Source organism: Xiphophorus hellerii, chromosome 7, assembly GCF_003331165.1.
Source record: "Xiphophorus hellerii strain 12219 chromosome 7, Xiphophorus_hellerii-4.1, whole genome shotgun sequence".
Lineage (NCBI taxonomy): Eukaryota > Metazoa > Chordata > Actinopteri > Cyprinodontiformes > Poeciliidae > Xiphophorus > Xiphophorus hellerii.
Window position 1 is genome coordinate 4,279,865 of NC_045678.1, and position 20,487 is coordinate 4,300,351.

Sequence of the window (20,487 nt, forward strand, 5' to 3'; positions counted from 1 at the left end):
CACATGTGAATAGGTTTGTTCACGCGATAAGTCATTAGAAAACATGCCACGCCATGATTCTCCAACTACTTCCTGTCGTCTTCTTCTTCGTGGTTTGCACAAGTGGCAACATCTGGCTGTTGATCATGTGACTCATGTGATGCGATGAAAAAAACGTTTCCATCGAAGTTTTGCAAAGTAAAGCAATTTCAAAACATCAAAAAACAAAACAACAACAAAAAACACCCCCACATCATTCTAGCACCAAAACTTATCAAAAAACTTTTCCCTCCAAAATTGGCATGTTTCCGTTTAGCAAATACATTTTTGAAATGTCAATTTGTGCAACTATATGGTTAAAGGAAATGCAGCTACTGACGGTTGACTGGGCCTTCAGGGCAGTTTTAATCAAAAATATTTAGGTTGAATTTCATACAAAAAAATTAGTTATTTTTGGATTGTAACGATTTTCGAACAGTATATTTACAAAGTAACACACCTCATTATGTTTTGTATTAAAAATGTTTTATATTTTATACCCTCTCAATTTCCTTTTTATAATATACAGACCATATGAAGACGGTTCTTCTAAAGTGATACAACTTATTTCATAGATAACAGCTCCAGAGACTTGTAAGCGCTCTGTCCCTAACATTTCCGGTTGGGAATTCCACTTTATTCCCGTCCATTGATCAAGTCTAGAGAAACTGCGGTTTTAGAGCAACGTATATGGCGCCGCAGCTCCACCATGTTGGCTCAAATCCGTAAAGGACTGAACCGAAAGCCCCGCGTATTTGGCACGCGCCAAGATGGAGGACTACGAAGCAGTTTCATAACTCCCGAGTAGGAGGAGCGTTGCTTTCTGGAAGCTCCGCGGAGCAGAGTCCGAGCAGCGCTCAGGCGACGCTGGGAGGACTACGAGGTGAACCGACGGTCTGAGAAGTGCAGCTGGTGGAGCGAAGACGGGGTGTGACGCCCCCGAATTGTCCGCTGTAAAGAGGAGTTCACCCGGGCTGTGAGTCGCACGAGCGGAGGAGTGGACTGTCCGTGTATCCCGGGAAGCTGTAACGTAAAGAGCCGTGGATGTGGGGACCAGCGTAGCCCACCTGGATCCGCGCTGTAACCCGACTCTGATGGTCTGAGCGGCGCTGTCCGCCGGCTCCGCTCCCGCTTCCCATCCTCTCTGAGCTCCACATGCAGAGCCGAGGGAAAGTGTCAGGGAGCGGACACAACAGCAGCAGGAGAAGAAGAGTTTCTCATGTTTGACAGCTTTGCTTTCTGAGACACCGGGAGGCTCAACTAAAGGCGGGGCGGAACCGGGGGTGGAAGGGCTCTCAGACTGGACTGCTGAGCTCTCCTCGTCCCGACACCCCAACTGCACCACAGCCTTATTTTTGGGGGGCGGGGGGTCGACGACGGAGGCAACAACAGGGAACAAGAAAGCTATTTTGTAACTCTTTCCAGGCAGCCGGTGTGTTGTCGTTTGTTATTGTGCAGCGGTCAGCCGCCCCTGGCCTCCGGTGACCACATCCAGGAGCATTACCAGTTTGAGGGAACGTCTATATTTCGTGGAGGTGTGGGTGATAATTCATCCCCGGCCGGGCTCGGACTATGGCGGACGACGACATTCTATTTGAAGATGTGTACGAGCTCTGCGAGGTCATCGGAAAGTAAGTGCCGCTGCTGCTCTCTTCCTCTGTGTGGGCGCTTCTTCTAACGCAGGTCACCCGGGCTTTCTAATCAACTCCTCCTGAGGACCTTGTCACGCGCAGCTCCAAAACGCACGCGCAGCTCCAGAACGCACGCGGGAAGAGCTTGGCGTCAGTTCTCCTGGAGCTGGTGGTGCTGTTGTGCTTTCGTTCGCCTTAAATATTTGTCATTTCCCCCAAAGCACCTTGAATTTTAGTAGTGTTGTTTTGTGACAGTAAAAAAACGGAGCAGGATTTTGTTCTGAGTTTATTGTTGCCTGTTGCAGCCGCCCTAACATACATTAACCGGCCGTAAAATGTGTGCGCTTTGACCCAGTGACAGTTGGCAGGTTGATGAAGAGATTAAAGGGGCATGGCACAAAGAGCGTCATGAGTCATGCACAGTGCACATCTGGTCTTCCTTAGTGACTGGAAGTCTGATCCAGGCTACTTGCAGGAATAGTGACTGCAGAGAGGGAGACATGACAGTAGAGTCTGGGAGTGATGCAACTTTAACCATGTTGTTGTTGTAATCTTGTAAGAGACAAGCTTGCCACATTGTTAATATTCAAATAATTCAAATTCCACTATAACAGATATGACTTAGACTTAGACTTGTACTTTATTGATCCTTTGGGAAGACTCCCTCAGGAAATTGAAGTTACCAGCAGCTCCCAGGCAAAAAAACAAAGTTAACACACAGTAAGCAAAAGTGCAAAAGAATACAAAATACAAATTAAATACTAAGGTACACACCAAATGTGAGTAACCAAAACCTTAAATTATGCAAGAAAAACCTTAAATTATGCAAGAAACAAGGAATAAGAATATAGAATATAAGAATATAAGTAAATATAAATACAACATAAAAAAATATATAAGAATTTGGCGGATAGATTGACCAGTGATATCGTATTGCACTATGTGGTTTGACCTGATAAGTATATGTAAAGAACCCCAAAACTTCAGATTTCATGGTAGTAGTGTAAGCTGATATCATAAATGATAATCATGTTCAACAAAGTCACCAGTGGGCTTGGTTAGACTTTCCAAGGGCAGTAGCCCAGAGCCCCCAAGTTTTGGGGGTGGCCCACAGAACTATTCTCTCTTTTTTTAATGAATGTGTATTTTTGCAAACATTGTACTTTCTTTAAAAGTCATAGGTGCAAATTAGGTGAGTCGTATTATCTAATGCAACCCAATCTACTTACATAAAAATACTTGTTTATTTTCAAATACTTACAGAAGTTTTAAGTATTTGAAAATTATGAATTTATAGTAGATTTTTTGTGGGAACAACATGGAATTATTGCTATGTAGGACTACCTATTAATGTACTGTAATTTGCATTAGTAAACACATTTTTCCTTACTGGATAGAGCACCAAAACTGGCTCCAGTCTAAGGGGCCACATCCTTGTAAATCCTGCTCTGCCAGTGGCATAAATGTTTGAACACCTGCTGTCAATTTTGTCTTATGACCTCTTCAGTTTTTTTTCCTGGCACTTTGTTGATTGGTTTCGTGTTGCTTGTTCCATATGTTTTGGATCATTATAACGACTCATCAAGACTCAGTGATGACTAGTTTGAAGTTTACAGGGAAGGTTTGTAAAAAATTTTATTTGAAATCTCCTGGTTACATAATGTCATGCATGTTAAGAATGTCTTTTGAAGCTAAATGGGCCCACAGCCTCACAGATTCCCTGCCATGCTTATCAAGGGGCCATGAAGTGCATTTCTACATTTTCTTTCCATTGTTCAAGCCAAACTCACCTTGGGCATCTGAATTACTTTTTTGTTTATTTATCTTTTCAAATGTAAGGTTTATTTTATAGTTTAGAAATGGTCATTTTAATGCTCTATGAGTGCGCCTAAGTAGTCCCTTATTAGCACAGTGGATCAGAAATTAGGTCATTCCGTCAGTTTTATGAGTTTTAAGAATCCAGTATGATTTTTTGACATGGAAAGGTACCAGTAATTGTGACAACTCTGATTTTGGAGAATGAATCCTTAACATGGGATGTTCTTCCTCCACTGTGTGAACATGCTTTGGTTAAAGCTTGAGTTTTTTAGGCTGCGTTCACACCAGCCCTCTTTAGTTCGCTTTAGCCAAACTATAGTTTGTTTGCCGAGAAACTCTTAATTTGTTTGGGGAGGTATGAATGAACTGTAGGCCAAAGTTTAATTGAAATAAAATCCGGTGCGGTTCGAATCCATATGTGAATACAAACGGACAAGGGACCGCTCCAAAAGCTGGAAGTGGACTTAAGAGCAGGTTATTATGGGGGTAAATACAACCAAAACAAATGTGCTAGTTTAACGCTAGCAAGAGAAATGGCTCACTGTCTTTTCTGAAAAACGAGAAATCCTACAACTGCTAAAATCTGACACCACTCCATTTTTCTACATTTTGTGAAGAAGGAAGTTGCACTCAGTGTCTTCTTCAGAGGTATTTGTGTTGTTTCCTTCAGTGGTTCTTGGTGCAGAGGAGAACAGGTTTTTCAAAGGGTTGGGACGTTTGGCACAGTGCAGTGTGAAAGCAGACCCCCCCAGCTGAAAATGTAATAAATGTTGCAATTTTGGTCCCCAAATCCAACCGAGTCCAACAAACTATCAGCCGAGAAAACACCCTTTTACTGCTGCAACAAAAACAGATTCTAAATTTTTTTTTTTTATATTTTCCAGCTTTTCCAGTAAACATGTCAAGAATGTTTGCTTTGTTCAGCTGTTGTATTTGCTGTATCTACTTTACTACTAAATAGAGGTGGAAGTCTGTTCCAGGCAAAGCCGTTTCTATCTTTTGGAGTCATTCAAATCGCTGGGCTTGAACCAAGCTCCTCATTGCCTGAACACACCGTCGAACACCTGATTCAGGAGGAGCTTGGCTCAGGCGCCGCCATGTGAGTCAGACCATGCGGGCCGACTGGTTGCGGGACCGCTCCGTGGTGTCGCAGGGATGGTTGACTGTCTTAACGGGGGCGACGAGGCCTGGAAGTCACGGAACGTGTTTAGGCAAGCCCGACTGTGCACTTTTCTTCTCCTCTTCAGTCACAAGCAATCTGTTTCTCTCTCACTCAAAATACTTGCAAGTGTGGGCCTGAAGAATGAGGCTGCTCTTCCTGCTCTCTGTCCTCATGCATGAAATGCAAACATATTCCTCAACAAGCAAAAGACACAACATCCTCAACCTGGATGTCGAGGAGGGTTCACTCCAAATTCAAGTGCCTTGATTCAGCTCAGTCTGACGGCCCCTGAATTGTGGCCGGATTGTGGTTGGATTTGTCAGCTTGTCTGAGATTTGCGGCGTTCAGAGGACAAGAGACACCTTTCATTGTCCCAGCTTCCCTGATCCAGAAACACACCAGACCGCAGTCAGGAAAGGCTTCACTTTAAAAGTTGTTTGTCTTTCGGCGTGTGCGATCTGCAAGGTTTATACCTATGTGGTGTGGCGTATGAGCTGCTAAATATAGGTTATCCTGAATGGTGCTTGGAAAGCAGCTCCCTGATTTCCCTGTAGGTTGTGGGAGTTGGATTTGTAGTGTCTTGAAGGAGTATTGATCTTTTACCACTTCTTTTCATCTTCCAGTCAAGAACCTCCATGTTTTTTCTTGGGATTTTACACGGTAAGCCAACACAAAGCAGGCCATAGTTGTGAAGTTGCAGAAATAGGGCACATGGTATTACTTTTTTTTTGTTCTAAGATATAAAAATCTGAAAAATGTGACATACATCCTGGATCTAGTTCTTTCAGAACCAACTCTTTGAAATAAAGCTGCAGGTCTTGTAGAATATGTTCTGTTTGCACATAAGGAGACCTATAGACATATTGCATGTTCTTGTTTATATCAGGAAATTTTGCAGCATCCAACACTGGAGAGCAAAAACACAATTCTTGTGCTTACCATCCATAGTCTTTTTTAAAAAGCTGAATCTAAACACACTAAATTCCACAGCACATCTACATATTAAGATTGTCAAAGTCAAGCTAGCATAACTGATCTACTTCTTTTAATTAAAACTTTTTCCTGGCCTGTGAAATGTGATACCATTGGACCTTGTTATCCAGCTATCCTAGTGATGACAAGTAATAGCAAAACACTGCGTCCCCTTTTCCTTTATGTATCAGACATTTAAGATTTAGCGCATTATGTTGACAACTTGACCACTAAAACCAATGGTAATCATGGTGTGCGAGTGGGGTTTTTTGCCCTCCAACAGGGAGCTGGAGAGCAGGATCCTGCATGTGTGACATGTCCATTTTTGTTACATAAATTAAAGAGAGAGATATTTCGTTAAAGGTAAACATTTGGACTCATCTTGTTTTTTACCAAATTACTGGAAAGACCGAGCTTGACCGTGTGCAAAGTTTGCATAATGAACATTGAGCCCTTTGGGAACAATGCAAATACACGGAGCCAAGGTACGGTATACCGAACGGTACAGAGGTCTGTGTGAAATGTTGTGTGATTGGTCAGAAGTTTGTGGCCGTGTTTTACGTTGAAATGCGCTTGGACAGCAATGTTGATATTTCACTTCAACTAGTCCACTTGCACTAATCCGGTCTTTGTATCTGCAGGTGACATGAATACAGAAGACAGGTTGAGAAACAATGTACTTTTTTTTTTCTTCACTAAATAACTAGAAAGACCGTCAAATTGTCAAAAACTTTGGGAAATTGCAACGTTGTGGTCCACAAAGGAGGCTGTCAGCAGGAACGTGTTGCGTTCTTTTCATGACACTTTGTTAAAACAAAACGGAGGATGGAGGGAGTAATTCCATCTAAGCGTGGATAAATATTTAAAAATTAAAAATGTAAAATTGTCACTCTACCTTGCAAAGCAGATTGGGGCAGATCACGAGGATCCTTTGCACACCTACAGCAGAAATCATTTTGAATAATTGTCTTCACTCAAGAATCAATTTTTGTCCCCCAAAAATCAGAATCAAGTCGTGAAAAAGATGTTTGTGCTTTTTTCCTGGTGGAGAACTGACTCTACCTTCCTTATCACCTAAAGTCCAGATGAAATGAGACAGTGATTATATAACACAGCAAAATATTTCACAGGAACAAATACTCATGCGAGGCTCTGTACGTAGAAGCTGGAAGCGCATCCTTGGTCTGTCCTGGTGGTTTTGTTTTTCAGCTCCTCTCCCTCTCCAGCCTGTCACTCCAGCGCGGTTTGTGTCCCAAAAACAAGAAGGGCTCGGTGAGGGTGGGAGGAGAGTAAATGGAGAGGTTAGGAGCACAAAGACAGGACTGCGTGGAGTAAATGTGGGAGGAGGGGAAAAGAGAGAGTGGCTGCGCTGGAGATGGGATGAGTGAATGAGCAGCAGAGGTCGGGGGTACAGTGGAAGGAAGCAGTCCATTAGTTTGACTCACACATCAAGAGACACTGTGTGCCTTCAGGCCATTCACTTTTCTAGTTCATCCTCAGAAAAGAGTGATGCATTGGTGTGTGTGCGCGCGGGTGTGCATGGGTGTGTGTGTGTACTTGTTTAGCTATCCTATTTAGGACCATTTCTACCATAGTTCTTAACCTTAAGACTGATGGGTTTCATGGGGACCAAAGTGTGGTCCTAATACGTTATGTTAGACCCCCTTGTGCAGGGTTAGGTTTAGAGGTATGGTGTGAATTAAGATTCGGCTAAAGTTCGGAACAGACAGTAATGGTCTATCCCTAGCCCTAGGAAAAATGTTTGGGTTAGGCATCAATGCCGTTACTAAACTCAATGGAAGTCAATACAAAGTCCTAATATAAATGGAAATGCAAGTTTGTGTGTTAGAGGTTTTCCCCCAGAAAACTTGCTGAGTTACGGCAAGTCATCCATCGACCTATCTTGTTTTTGAGTTAAAAAATGTTTGAAGTTGACAGGAAATGTGAAGATATCACCAAGTAATTACCGTATTTTCCGCACTATAAGGAGCACCACATTATAAGGTGCACCTTCAATGAGTGGCCTATTTTAAAACTTTTTTCATATATAAGGCGCACCGCATTATAAGGCGCATAGAATAGACGCTACAGTAGAGGCTGGGGTTACGTTATACATCCATTAGATGGAACTGCACTAAAGGGAATGTCAACAAAATAGTCAGATAGGTCATTAATAGATTACAAACCAGCGTTCTGAAAACTCTGTTCATTTCCAAAATGAATAAACAGCTGTTTTATTATTTTCCCCGAGGTAAAGTCAGTGACGTGGTATTTTCGTGACACAGTTTATCTTTTAGCAACAGCAAGGTATAACATATAGTGGAGGGGAACTTTTCCTCGATTCAGTAAACACGTAAAAAACAGTCTGATACTGTTACGGTAAATCAAACGTTAGTGCAATCACAATATATATCCACTTCCGCACCATTGATTGGTTCATGTTAAATTCTCTCGCTGCTGCTCTGTTCCCGTGTTTTACTGCATGACTGATCGCCTTGAGCTTAAACTCTGTGTCGTAAGCGTGTCTCTTAATAGGAGCCATTTTGGGGTCTTTAGACAAAACCCAGCATGCACCGCGCGCTTCTTCTTCTACGAGGGAAAATGAAGTCGGCGGCTGCTTACTGTAATTGCGAGACCTGTTGTGGCTCAATATTGGTCCATATATAAGGCGCACCGGATTATAAGGTGCACTGTCGGCTTTTGAGAAAATTTAAGGTTTTTAGGTGCTCCTTATAGTGCGGAAAATACGGTATGTGTTTTTGGAAGACATTATTGACAACACTTAAACAGCCTTAAAAAATAGCTTGCTATTACTGTTAGCTTAGTGAAGCATTAAGCAGGCTTCACTTGCTTAGTGACTAGCAAGTGAAGCCTGGTCACTGGGTCGGCCTTCATGTGGCAGTATATTACTTTTTAATGAATGCAGCGAGGAGAGTTCAAACATCCCAGCTGAACATTTCAGTATTGCTATTTAAACCTCTGGATGCCATATATCACCATGGCTACTCCACGACAAATAAGAGAAATGAACCTCCATTTGCATTCCTCATGGCCTCCGAGGACACTCTGGGGTGCAGTAGGAAGGCTTAATGTCAGTATAACTCTCAGACCAAGGAGGTTATGTTAAGTGTGTGTGTGTGTGTGTGTGTGTGTGTGTGTGTGTGTGTGTGTGTAGCACATGTCACTTCTTAATTCTGTTTGGTCCACTGTGTCCTTTTCCCTGAGGTGACGGAGTAAAGCCTGAGAACTGGCCCCTGTCTTAGGGTGTGTTCACCTAATGGCCCAGCTGGCCATTTCAAATCCCCAACCTTCTTTTGTTGCTGCCTTTTCCATCTCTAACCAGTGTTTTGCACATTTAGGCTGGTTTAGACCGAGCGTATTTACCGGCCAGGCATTTCCACATGTTCCTAATTAAACGTGTGAAACACTGACCTAGATGTGTGGAAGCAGCTCCTCTACTGAAGCCAAGGTCCTCTCTGAGCGGGCCCCGGGGCTCTCTGTGGTAATGGTGGCTGGCTTCTCAGTGATGATCGGCATTGCCAGCCTCATTGTGTCTAAATGAACCTGACAGAGGACAGATTCTGGTGACAGCGGCTCCATTGAACAGATTGGGGGCTGTTGGGCCGGTGGTTGTTAGGGATTGGTATTGGTCGCACAATATTTCATTATCCATGTTTTGTTTTTTGTTTTTTTTCTTTGTTTAAATTGTGATCATTTTGATTTATTTTTATGGTGATGTGTGCTTATTCCATGACATGCAGGTGTTTAGACATAAAATTTAACTATGAGGTGTAACTGGTGTTATAAAGTAGCCTGGCCATCGCCTTCGTACGTAATTCAGCTCAGATTATAATCTGATTTCAGTGCCTTTCTAAAAATCAGCGAACAGAAGGAGAAGTTGTGAACGATGATGTCAATTTTCTGCGTTGTTTTAGAATTGTAGTGTAGCTAGCTAGTTTTAGCGATGGCTAAGTGAACAAAGCCTTTCGGTCCATGTTGGCCATACTTCCAAATATTTAATTGACTTCAACAGTTGAGTCATTTAGCTCGGCACTTCTCTCTTGGCATTGGAGGATGATTGTTACTGCAGTCAATTTCCGGTAAGCTTCATACACGTTACATACGCCAGGGCTAAACGTTAGCGATTGGGTAAAAGTTAGAATTTCCAGGAAGCAATAGTTTTTCAATAGCTGAGAGTCCAGACCTTATGGATGAAGCGAAATGTGGAATAAGGTGCTGGTTTTTACCAGACTAGTTCTGAAGTAGCCTACTTACTAATCCATAAACTGTCCTCTGGGCTTTTTGTTTGGTTCGTTTTTTAAGAGCAGTATTTATGAATTGTAGGGTTTTGACTGTAGTCATGTGCTATCATTCGTACCATCTGTTGTTAAAAAAAGACAGGGATGGATTTTAAAAATACTTTTGTTGTTACTGCAGTAAAAACCAAAAGCTATAAAAAGGCTGTTCATCTATTATAGTGGTGTCCTGAAGAAGCCTATTGCACATGGGAATATTTTCCAAGAACATTATTTGTGTTTGTGGTGCTATGGACGCTGTGCATGCAGTCACAGCTATATAGTTACCTAAAAATAAGTAATACATAGTCTTTTTACTATTATCACAATGGTACCACAAAACATCACAATAAAATTCCAAGTTTATATCACTCACCCTTATTTCAAGCTATAGAAAAATAATTTTTAGGAATGCAGTCATTAAAACTTTGACCAATATCTATACCCAATATTAATACTGTTGTTATAGTGATAGCTATACCAAAATTTTCATTCAATTTCTTAAATTTGATTACTCGATTAATTGTCAGAATAATCGACAGAGTACTCGATTACTAAAATAATCCTTTACAACAGCCCTAGTTTGGATACATAACAACCTCCCAAAATGATGCACAACAGTTAATCTGTATCACTTTGCATTTGGCTCTTTTTTTTTGCCCTTCTCTTCTGCTAAACCTTGTAAATCTTTCTTAATTGGCTGCAGTTTTTTAAACAAAATCCAAATAGCAATTAGCATATTTCCGCCCCAATTTGTCAGCACTGTGACTGAATTGGGGCTGCGGTCTGTGGGGAATAACATACATGTCTCCGTCTCTGGGGGCCTTGCGAGCTTGTGGGTGTGTGTGTGGAAGCGGCACACATTATACAATCTCAGGCTCTCCGTGGGGGGGCCTAGGGGAGCAGAATCTGCTGAGAGGCTGCTTTCCGCACGCACAATTACACAGAGATGATGTAACGGAGAGATCTTACTCCGAACCACTGAAATATTCATCCCTCCTCATCACATTGGGGGAAAACACCCCCCAGCAGGCTCCAGCATCTCCGCCGGGTGCCTGCCAGCACGCCGAAGATAAAGCTCCATCCAGTGTTCGTCGGAATCTCTGCAACAATAACACCTTGTTATGTTCATTGTAAAAAAAATGTTGCACTTGGCGTAATGTGATTATCATATCTATTTACAGTTACGAGTCAACCATGAATTTGCTTCGTTGTTAGAAGTAAATGTTTTTGGAAAATGATATTCTCCCTTGAATCCATTGAGTGCTGTTTGTATAGAGAGTGAAAAGATTTTTTTTTTTAAGTTGCTTGACTCTTGTGCGGTACAAACAGCTGTTATCCAAGGACCAATTCTCCAGCCTTTTCTTCCTCTTTGTAGCATAGTGGGAAGTAGGAAGTGGGAAGTATCAATGATTCGATATTGATACCGCATATCTGTCCGATATCATTGAACAAATGAGTATCCGATTTTATCGGCGTAAATCTAAAATTTCTGAAATAAGCATGCCAGTTGAAGCAATGGATGACAAATGTCTTCAGTCTGGTGCTTTGGTGTCAACTAGACAGTTTTATTTACAGAGACTTCATAATTGATTTTTGTGGTTTCGGTTGATTTGTTCATTTATTTTCAATAATTAAAATGTCTTCCAGTTCAGGTGTTAGATGTTAAAGTTTAAAGTGCATTGATCTTTGAGAATGTGTTTTTTCATGAGTATACCATTATATAACTTGAAAATGGTTTCAAAAGAACAATAATATCCTTTTATCTCAATAACTTCTCCAACTGTTGGAGTCCACACAAAACTTTGTGAATGTTGAGTGAAGTTGCATTAATAGTTGTGATCGCATCCGCAACATCACAACTTCTGGTTTTAATTTTTTTTTTGAAAAAGTGAATATGAAAGTCAAACTTTTACAAAAACAAGAGATTACCAACTATTTTTTGTGAATACAGCTGTCTAGATCTATCTAGACCGCTCTATACCTATCTCTAGCTAGCTAGCTATCTAACTAGTTATTTGTAGATAGCTACAGCATCTCCCCCTGCTCTACCTATCAGCTTGGTTTGCTGTTGGCAGCTGAATTTGTTTGAATAAGTTCCTCTGTCTAGTTTGTCCTGAGAACTTGTACTCCTGCAGGATGATGGATGTTTCAGAAGAACAGTCAGTGTTTTCAGCTGTCAAGCCATCCCTGTCCTTTTCATTCTGGTGTTGGGCAAGTTGTAAGTGAATATTTCACTTACAACTACATAAAGTATTCTTAATGAGGTCGTTGCTGCATGCTGTGTTGAGTAGGTTTAATCAGCGCAACGCCTGTTGCCAAAAACACAAACAAGAAAGACCCTTATCAGATTTATTTTGGCTGTAAAACCCACCGGATTGGGCAAACTGACGGACCGAACCAAACACAGTCCAGGATGTTTACTAGGAGATATTTACCTTGAAGATGTGGGACGGGTCTATATGTGAACGTTTGCTGAAGGGCTGGCAGCTGACTCACCACCCTTCATTTGTTGTGTGTGTTTTTTTCCCATGCAGGGATTAGGCTGCGGTTTGAGCATTTTTTTCATCTATTTGTCCAAAGTTTGTTTACATTTTCCCTTGATTTCAGAATTAACTTCCTCAGCTAACTCATATACATACCATCTGCGCTCGTAGTCATTCTGAAAAAAAAAGACTTGAACGAAGCTGCCTCCTGCTTGTGGATAACAACAGATTTGTGTAGTTTTCTAAAATCAGGATTTGTTTTCTTTTATTACACATGGAGTAAACCCAGGCTGCTGCTGCTGCTGGGTTATTTTTATCATTAAAGAAAATAAAAGTTCCGACAGGCATTGTTAATAATGGAAGAATATGAGCTGATGTAAACACAGTGGGGGAATCCTTTCACACATTGCTTAGTAATATTTACAAATTGTCACTTTAATACAGCTAACTCAATCAAATCACAATCAATTATTTTCTTGGTATCTTCTGATGTTGAGCTAGCAGCTAGCTTGACGTAAGCTTAAAACTGGGCTCTTCTGGCATTGTTTTAACGAAGGTCTCCAGCTTTTTTTTCCAACTTGTAAGTTAAGACATTCTGGCATCCAGCTGAAAGTATATTGTAGCTAAATGTGACTTTGAGACATTCTGTGTAATTCCATATTGGTGTCAGGGTTTCCCCCAGTGTATATAAGCCTGGCGGGCCTCCAGGCTTTACTTGTGCCCTCACAAGGGGCACAAGTAAAGCCCCTGGTGGGGGCACAAGAGGCTTTACTTGTGCAGGCTAAGCACTGCTTGTTTATTTAAGTCTTTTTAAATGTTTGCATTTTTTAAAGACTTTATAGTTGGTGTTCAGGCATCAATCTTTCAGTAACACATAATTATCAAGTGATATTTTCAACTTGTCCTGTCAACTTAAAAAAAAATTTTTAACTGAAAAACACGACGGGTTGCTGGATGAATGACTGCGCTAGCACCCAACCACTGGGCTTAGCAAGTTTTCTGGGGGAAACCTTGAATATTATTTTCATACAAACTTCTAAAGCTGGATGCACACTGGTAGTGCTTTGGTGTGGAGTTGTAAAGGGACTTTTTTAAGGTTTACATCATGTTATAGTATTATTCCTTCATCAAAAACATACCTGGAGTGTTGCCTTGATTCTTTCATGCATGTTTGAGGAATCCTTTAATCTTCCATGGCAACCATTTGGGGGTGACTAAATGCTTGTTCTCACAAAGCTCCGCCTTTTACACTCAACTCTTCCTCGGAGCTGCAGTCTCCAGCTCAGCTCCTCCAGACTAGCAGCAGCAACACCTGCACACCTGCTGAGCTTATCATACAAACTACTTTCTGTGTGAAGCTGCTAGAAGTGTTGTTAAAATCTTAATGGAGGAATGTCATGATGACGTCCTAAAGGCGGCGTTTCAGAAAGAGCAGGAGCTTCTTAAAGAGACAAAGGCCCAATTTCAAGGCATAAAATTACAATGTCTAATTTTTTTTAAGTCATGTTTGATATATACAGGATTTTTATAACAACTGAAGTTAATATAGTTATATACTGTAGAATAGCACTGTGTGCCTGGGAAATATATAATACTGCCCCTTTAACATAAAAAGCATCTCACTAAAATGCAGACGTCATTAGAAGGGATTGCTGGATCCTACACTGTGGAGCGGCAGATGGCCGCCAGATACACACTGGTGTGTGTGTGTGCATGTTGTTTCAATGGAAATGACTAGCAGTGCATTTTCTTATACATGTCATATGTCGCTGAAGTGCTTTGTTTTTACCATTAATGGACCAATAAGTCAGCTTGAAAGCCTAATCTGGATTCAACTGAAATCGGTGCTTGCTCTTGTTTAGAAAAAGTTCTTTCTGGGTTGCACCTCTGGCAGTGTTGGGACTTGTTGAATTTTACAGTCATTCATAATAGTTTGATCATAGTCTCACTTTTCTGAACACAATTAAAAAGTCAAAATACCATTTTATGAGTTCAGTGTCTCTTAAGTTTGTGCTGTTTGTTTTAATATTGTACTACTTTACAGTGGAAAGTGCGCTGATGACCTAAAATTTAAATAAATGTTTCATAATATACTCATACAGGGTTTAACCCAGAAAATGTTTTTCTCATCATTTTAAGACGTTCTCTTGCTAAAGTGGCGTCTTCATTCTGCTAACATTATAACCGTATTCTCGTAATTAGTCCAAAATTCTCATATCCTGGTCTTGTTGTACTCAGTGGTACAACTAGCAGAAGGAACTGAAATGAAAACCACTTTTTGGACATATTTTCTGTCATTTGTAATTTAGAAAAGAAAGCGAAGAAGAAATCGATGAAATCGAATCTGGTTGGAATAATTCTGAGGTTTTGTTTTTACGCCGTATCGCCCGGCCCTGGCCATGTTGCTGTGCCCTGACCTGAGCTTGGGGCTGCACCTGATGAGGAGCATTGAAGCGTTACAGACGGTTCACACCCACTGATACGAGGCGAAATCACCAGTTAGCTGAGCGACCTAGTGTGTGCGTGTGCGCTGGTGTGTGTGTTGGTGACAAAGTCCTTGTCGTCTGAGTCAAGAGTTTGTGGTCGCAGCAGGTTTCTGTTAGCCAACAAGGATACAGCGCCTTCATGAATGCGTTATTAATGAATCATATTCCCGCTGACCCGTGTGTGAACGCACCCCCGCGGAGATGTGGCGTGTGTGTATAATTAGTTTGAACAGTGGGTTCACAGCACTCGCACCCACATTTAGAGAGGTGGTGAGTAGCTGAAGTCACGCGCGGCGCCGCCGTCCTTCCCTCCGCAATTGTGGATAAATAGGATTTTGCTTCCTGCCTAAATCAGCACCTGGATTCAGTTACCAAACGCTGCCGCGGCAACCAATCACATTTTATCGCTGCTTTTCACTCTCCTCGCCAGTTTTTATTCTTTCTTTTTCACTTGGCTCTCGTCGAGTTGGAGTCTTTTTCACTCCAAACCAGTTTCCACGCTGCGTGCCAAAGCACACACAGTCACCTGGGTTACAGCTGCGGGCCTGCTGCAAAAACATCACCCTCTGTGAAGCACATAAGGAAAACTCCACTCCAACCCCAGCCCCACCTTACCCCCTCCCCCGCTGGCCTGGAAGATTACATCCTGGAGTTTTACGGCTTCGTCCTCCCACACAGAGCAGCTGTTCTTCCACTGATTCCCCCCCAGTCTCCCCGGTTACTTTCAAAATGTTCATGTTGGACATGTACTGCTGAGAAAACCACAGATGAAGAGGTTACAGTGTCACAAAAGAGAACCCCCTATGCTAGCAGATGTTTTGAGGCCATAGAAGGGACATTTTAGAATAATCTCCACTTTTTCTTTGCTTGATAATGCCTATTGTTGGGACTATAAAAGATGTGTCACACATATTTGTTTTTTAAAAAGTGAGGAATCCCCCCCTTTTTTGTTTTTACAAATAAACTAGAGGTTCTTCAAATCCCAAACGGTGTTTTAAAGACTCCATGACTCCAAGACAATATAAGATAAAACAATCCTTTATTAGTCCCACAAGTGGGAAATTCAAGCTGTCATGGCAGAAAGAGGACAGAACAATAGAGTAACAGAAATGAAAAACAGCTGAATAAAAAACAGCACAGTGTAGAAAAAAAACACATCATACAAGCTAAACTGGAAATCTAAATATGAAAATATCAGTATATGTACAAAAGAATACAGATGTGTGCATATATAAATACATACACATTTATTTGCTGGGACTATATAGATACAGTATGTGTGTATATGTGTACACACACAAATGTACATTTACAAGTTATATACGTGTGCACATACACACACACGCATTCATAGATATACACCGACAGACATGTAAACGTATTTTCACTCAGAGAAACATTGTGCATCAAGCTTATTAATTGTATTATTTTATCACGTAAATTCGACTTTTTTGAGCTTTGTTTCATGCTGAAGCGATTAGCAAACACCTGGTGGAACTGAGCATCCAAATATTTATATCTCGTAGAGCACTTCTGGATAGATGCAAACTACATCTCGTTGCTTGTACTTGTGACAGTGCAATGACAATAAAGTTGAATTCTATTCTATTCTGTTCTATTCATCTGCTGAGCTCATTATAGGAGCTACTTCTCAGTGAAACACTGGTAAAAATGTTGTTAAAGGGTTAATAGAGGGGCCATGTTGTGATGACTTTCTAAAGGCGGAGTTTCAGAAAGAACAGGAGCTTCTTAAAGACACAGAGCCCCAATTTCAAGGCATTAAATTGCAAATTCAAATTTCTGTTAAGTCATATACATCATTTTTATAAGATCTGAAGGTAACACAGTTACTTGATTGCGTTATAAAATAATAGATAATAAATAATAAATAGATAATAATTCCCCTTTAGTCAGTGTAGAATAATCCCGGCTAGCACTGACTCTTCCATGTATTGTAGTTTATTCCTACTTGTCCAATCCAAAGGTTGGTTCTATTACAAATTCTGAATACGCGGCTTTTCACTTGTTGGTGGCTGATCGCTAGCGTTTGACACAATGTTGAAATTTGTTTTGGTAAATGTATAGAAACTAATTTGTCTATTAAAATCTTAGCAACATTAAAAAGGAAATAAGTACCTTTAGATGGTGGTCTGATTGTTGACAATTTACTCAAATATGCATCAAGGAAGAACATGACTTGGATCAGCAGGCTCAACAGGTTCCAGAGTAAGACTCATGAAACATGGTCTTAAATATTTAGTGAGATCCACAAGATAAGCTTGTTTTCTGTCTCTAGGCCTCTCTTTTTCCCCCAGCGGTGGGCCCATTGCCAATGGAAACACGAAGGCCTGTGTGAATTCTCTTCCTCTACATCTCCGTTATCAGACCCACACGTTTCTTCACGTCTCTGTTAAAGATCTAAATCGTTCCTCTCCATATGTGTTTCCAGCCAGCCGTCCTCAACCCCGAGGCAGAAGTGTGCAAAACACAGTTTTATTTAATTAACCTTCACTTTGCGCGGCAGGTCAATTAAGATCAAATTTACACGTACAATGTAATTAGGCGAGTCTGGCTCACACATTCATCCTCGCAATTAAGAAGACGCAGCGGCTCACCCGCGTGGTCGCGGCGCCGCTTCTGCTTTCAGCAGCCGTCGTTTGGCATGCTGCTGCTGCTGCTGCTGCTGGTGGCGTTGTGAACGTGGACAAGTTTATAGATGGTGGGATCACCATTGCTCTCAACAACTACAGATGAGAGCAGCTGCTGAATTATTGGCTAAAGGTAATGAAAACATCATCTTAAGGTTAGCTAAGAAGCTTAATTGAACGTCAGATTCATGCAGAGTCTACATGATTGTCTGAGCTGTCGCTTCCGCTGTCCTCTAGCCTGAGCTGTAACTGATCCTACATGCTCCTTTGCTCAGATGGAGCTTCCTTACTGAACCTAAAAAATCTAAATCGATAGCATCGGAATAAATTATGGCATGGGAGAGTAGTTCTCCTCTCCAGCCTTGCTATGCATTAAAGGCTGTAAAGTAATTTCATCACCAAGATAAACCAGACTGCCATGAATTTTGTGTGTGTGTGTGGGTGTGTGTGAGAGAACATGTTGAAAGATTCAGCTGTGTGAATCTGAGAGCATCAGTACTAAATTTTTTCACCTCTGCTGAGCCCGATGCAACTGCGACTCAAATGTCATCTGAATGACCCAAAAATACCATTCTGATTGTAAAACTGATGACTTGACCTGCTCTCTGATTAATTCAGCTAATATTTATCTGATGTTATTATTTGGGGGCAACCTCAGAGCCCCAAGCAAACCTTTCGTTTGAGGACTTTCTAGGAAAATGAAGTAGAGTTTTCCTTCCTTCAACATGCTAAAGGTGAACTAAACATACTAACATTCACAGCAACATAGGAAATAATGTGACAGCATCTGGATAGGTAGAACTTCTCGCAAGAGATCTCGACATATTAGAGCAGCCAAAGCAACCAAAGCGTTGTCAAAAGAAACGCTTTGGTTCTGGTGAAAGAAATGCTAGCTGTTATGAGCCCTAGATCTGAAGGTGATTGATTTAAGCTTAAAACACTGTATCTATATCTGATACTCTTACTTAGAAATAGGAATGCGCAATATAAACGGTATATGTTAGAAACGATAGAAATATAGCCTACGATAAAGATCTGCAGTCTACCGGCCAACCGCAGTAATCCTTGTTGATGGTATTTGCAGTAAGTGAGGATGTAGCTTCTGAGTGTCATGCTAAAGTGCATAATTTATCTGGGAGGATTTTGACTTGGAGAAATACTGACCGAGGGACAAGAAACATTTTGTTAGCACTTTGAGAATGTAGCCACTGGCTAAACATTAGTGAGGTCTGACGCTAAGGTTGGCATCTGCTTTGGAACTTCCTGTTGCTGCCAAACTAAAGGGCTATTTTCACAATTCTCCTTAAAAGTCTAAAATATGAACACTGATCAAACCCATCCTATACTGACCAGAGATTCTTTTGAAACGCAGCAACATAGTAATTTCCTCCAATTCAACTCCTAGACCTTTAAAGTCGCAAACATACAGAAAATAATCACAGGATCAGATTTAAAACTTCCCTTTAACCTTGTCCGGTCATAAAGTACAATCAAGGACGTTGTTGCACTTGATCCCATGTCGTTCTCCTTATAACACTGATTTCCACTGAGTGGTTCACTGACGTCACAGTCGAACAGCATGCCTCTCCTTTAGCCTGTGCTCTCAAAAGACACACCACTGTAATTCCAAATCATTTTCCGGCCACCTGGTTGTCCGGAATCGCAGTTTCTCTCTTTCTTTCTTTCTTTCTTTTTTTCTTTGCTAACACTCTCCAAATTGAACTCGATTTGGCCCCTAGAATAACAAGCACTTTTGTGGCTATTGTACTGCAGTACCCAAGCAATGTAGAGCGAAGTCAGCCAACATATTGTGGAGTGTGTTCGCCTGGCAGCCAGGTGGTTACACACCTACAAAGTCTCGGAGGCTCTAACGAGGTAGTAATCCATTCAAACCAACTGGCTGTTAATTGGACGGCGACGCACTCGGCTCCGCTCGTCTGGGGGAGCTGTGGAAGAGCGTGATCGGGAACTGTGGCTGGAATGTTTGCGAGTCTCCGTGGGATGCGGCTCCTCCTCTGTTTGGTTGTGCTTCTCCCAGCCTCCGTCCCACGAAGCCAGCCCAACGCACTCGTGTTTTCATCTCGCACTTCGCCATCCAGTCGCCTCCGTTTGTCTGGCTGAAATGATGTTTAATTCGCTTCGCTGCAGATTGCAGGCTGAATTGTTTTGTGTTTCGCACAGGTGGAAATATGGAACCGCCGGCCACTTTGTCAGGCACACTTGTTCCGTTGCTTTTGTAACACATGGTAAAAACAACTTACTGGAGATTAGATCGAAAGTTGTAATGTGGAAGAAAGGAGCTTTAAGTCGACATATCCATTGAGTGAAATGAGGACAAAAACGCCTGTTTGATGTAAGAAGACTGAGGCCACCTGGTTTAAGATTCTAGAGAAGTAGCCCAAATTACTACTCATCACAACAGAGGTCAAGTCAAGTTTATTAATGTATAACATTTCAGGAACAAGACTGTTCAGAGTGCTGTACACCATAAAAACATAAGACCAATTATTAAACAAGCAATAAACATTACATTTTGCCAACTGCTGTCATCAGACTCATCAAGCAAATCATCATTTGCTTGATAAAATATTCTTCAGGTGACAGAAGGCCGACTTTGTAACTGTCTTTATGTGACAGTGAAGGTTCAGGTCAGAGTTCATCACCACTCCCAGGTTCCTGACCTGATCTCTAGTTTCCAGCTGTAATAACTGAATCTGTGTGCTGACTCTAGATCGTTTCTCTTTTGGCCCAATGACAATCTTCACTTTTGTTTCTGTTCAGCTGGAAAAAGTTATGGCACCTCCAAGCATTGACTTATTCCAAGCATCTTTTTACTGCTTGGATGGGCTCTGTTATACGAGGAATATCATCCACAAACACACAACGTGGGAGTTTGAAGCAGCAGATAGAGAATCACCATTTAAAGGTAAAAGATCATGTTTCCAGTGCTAGTGAGGTGTACCTAATAAAG

At 41.4% G+C, this 20,487-nt stretch overlaps 1 protein-coding gene across 11 annotated transcripts in view; it reads left to right on the forward strand.

Moving 5' to 3' along the window:
- Nucleotides 1–786: 786 nt before the first annotated feature.
- caska (calcium/calmodulin-dependent serine protein kinase a) overlaps nucleotides 787–20,487 on the forward strand; it is a 147,806-nt gene continuing 128,105 nt past the window's right edge. For 2 of the 11 annotated variants that reach the window (XM_032566745.1, XM_032566756.1), the window contains exon 1: nucleotides 790–1,649. In XM_032566745.1, coding sequence (XP_032422636.1) covers nucleotides 1,591–1,649 — 59 coding nt within the window. In that variant the 5' untranslated portion in view covers nucleotides 790–1,590. Of the gene's footprint in view, nucleotides 1,650–20,487 lie in introns of all 11 variants that reach the window. The other 9 variants (XM_032566749.1, XM_032566747.1, XM_032566746.1 and 6 more) reach the window with 8 other exon arrangements.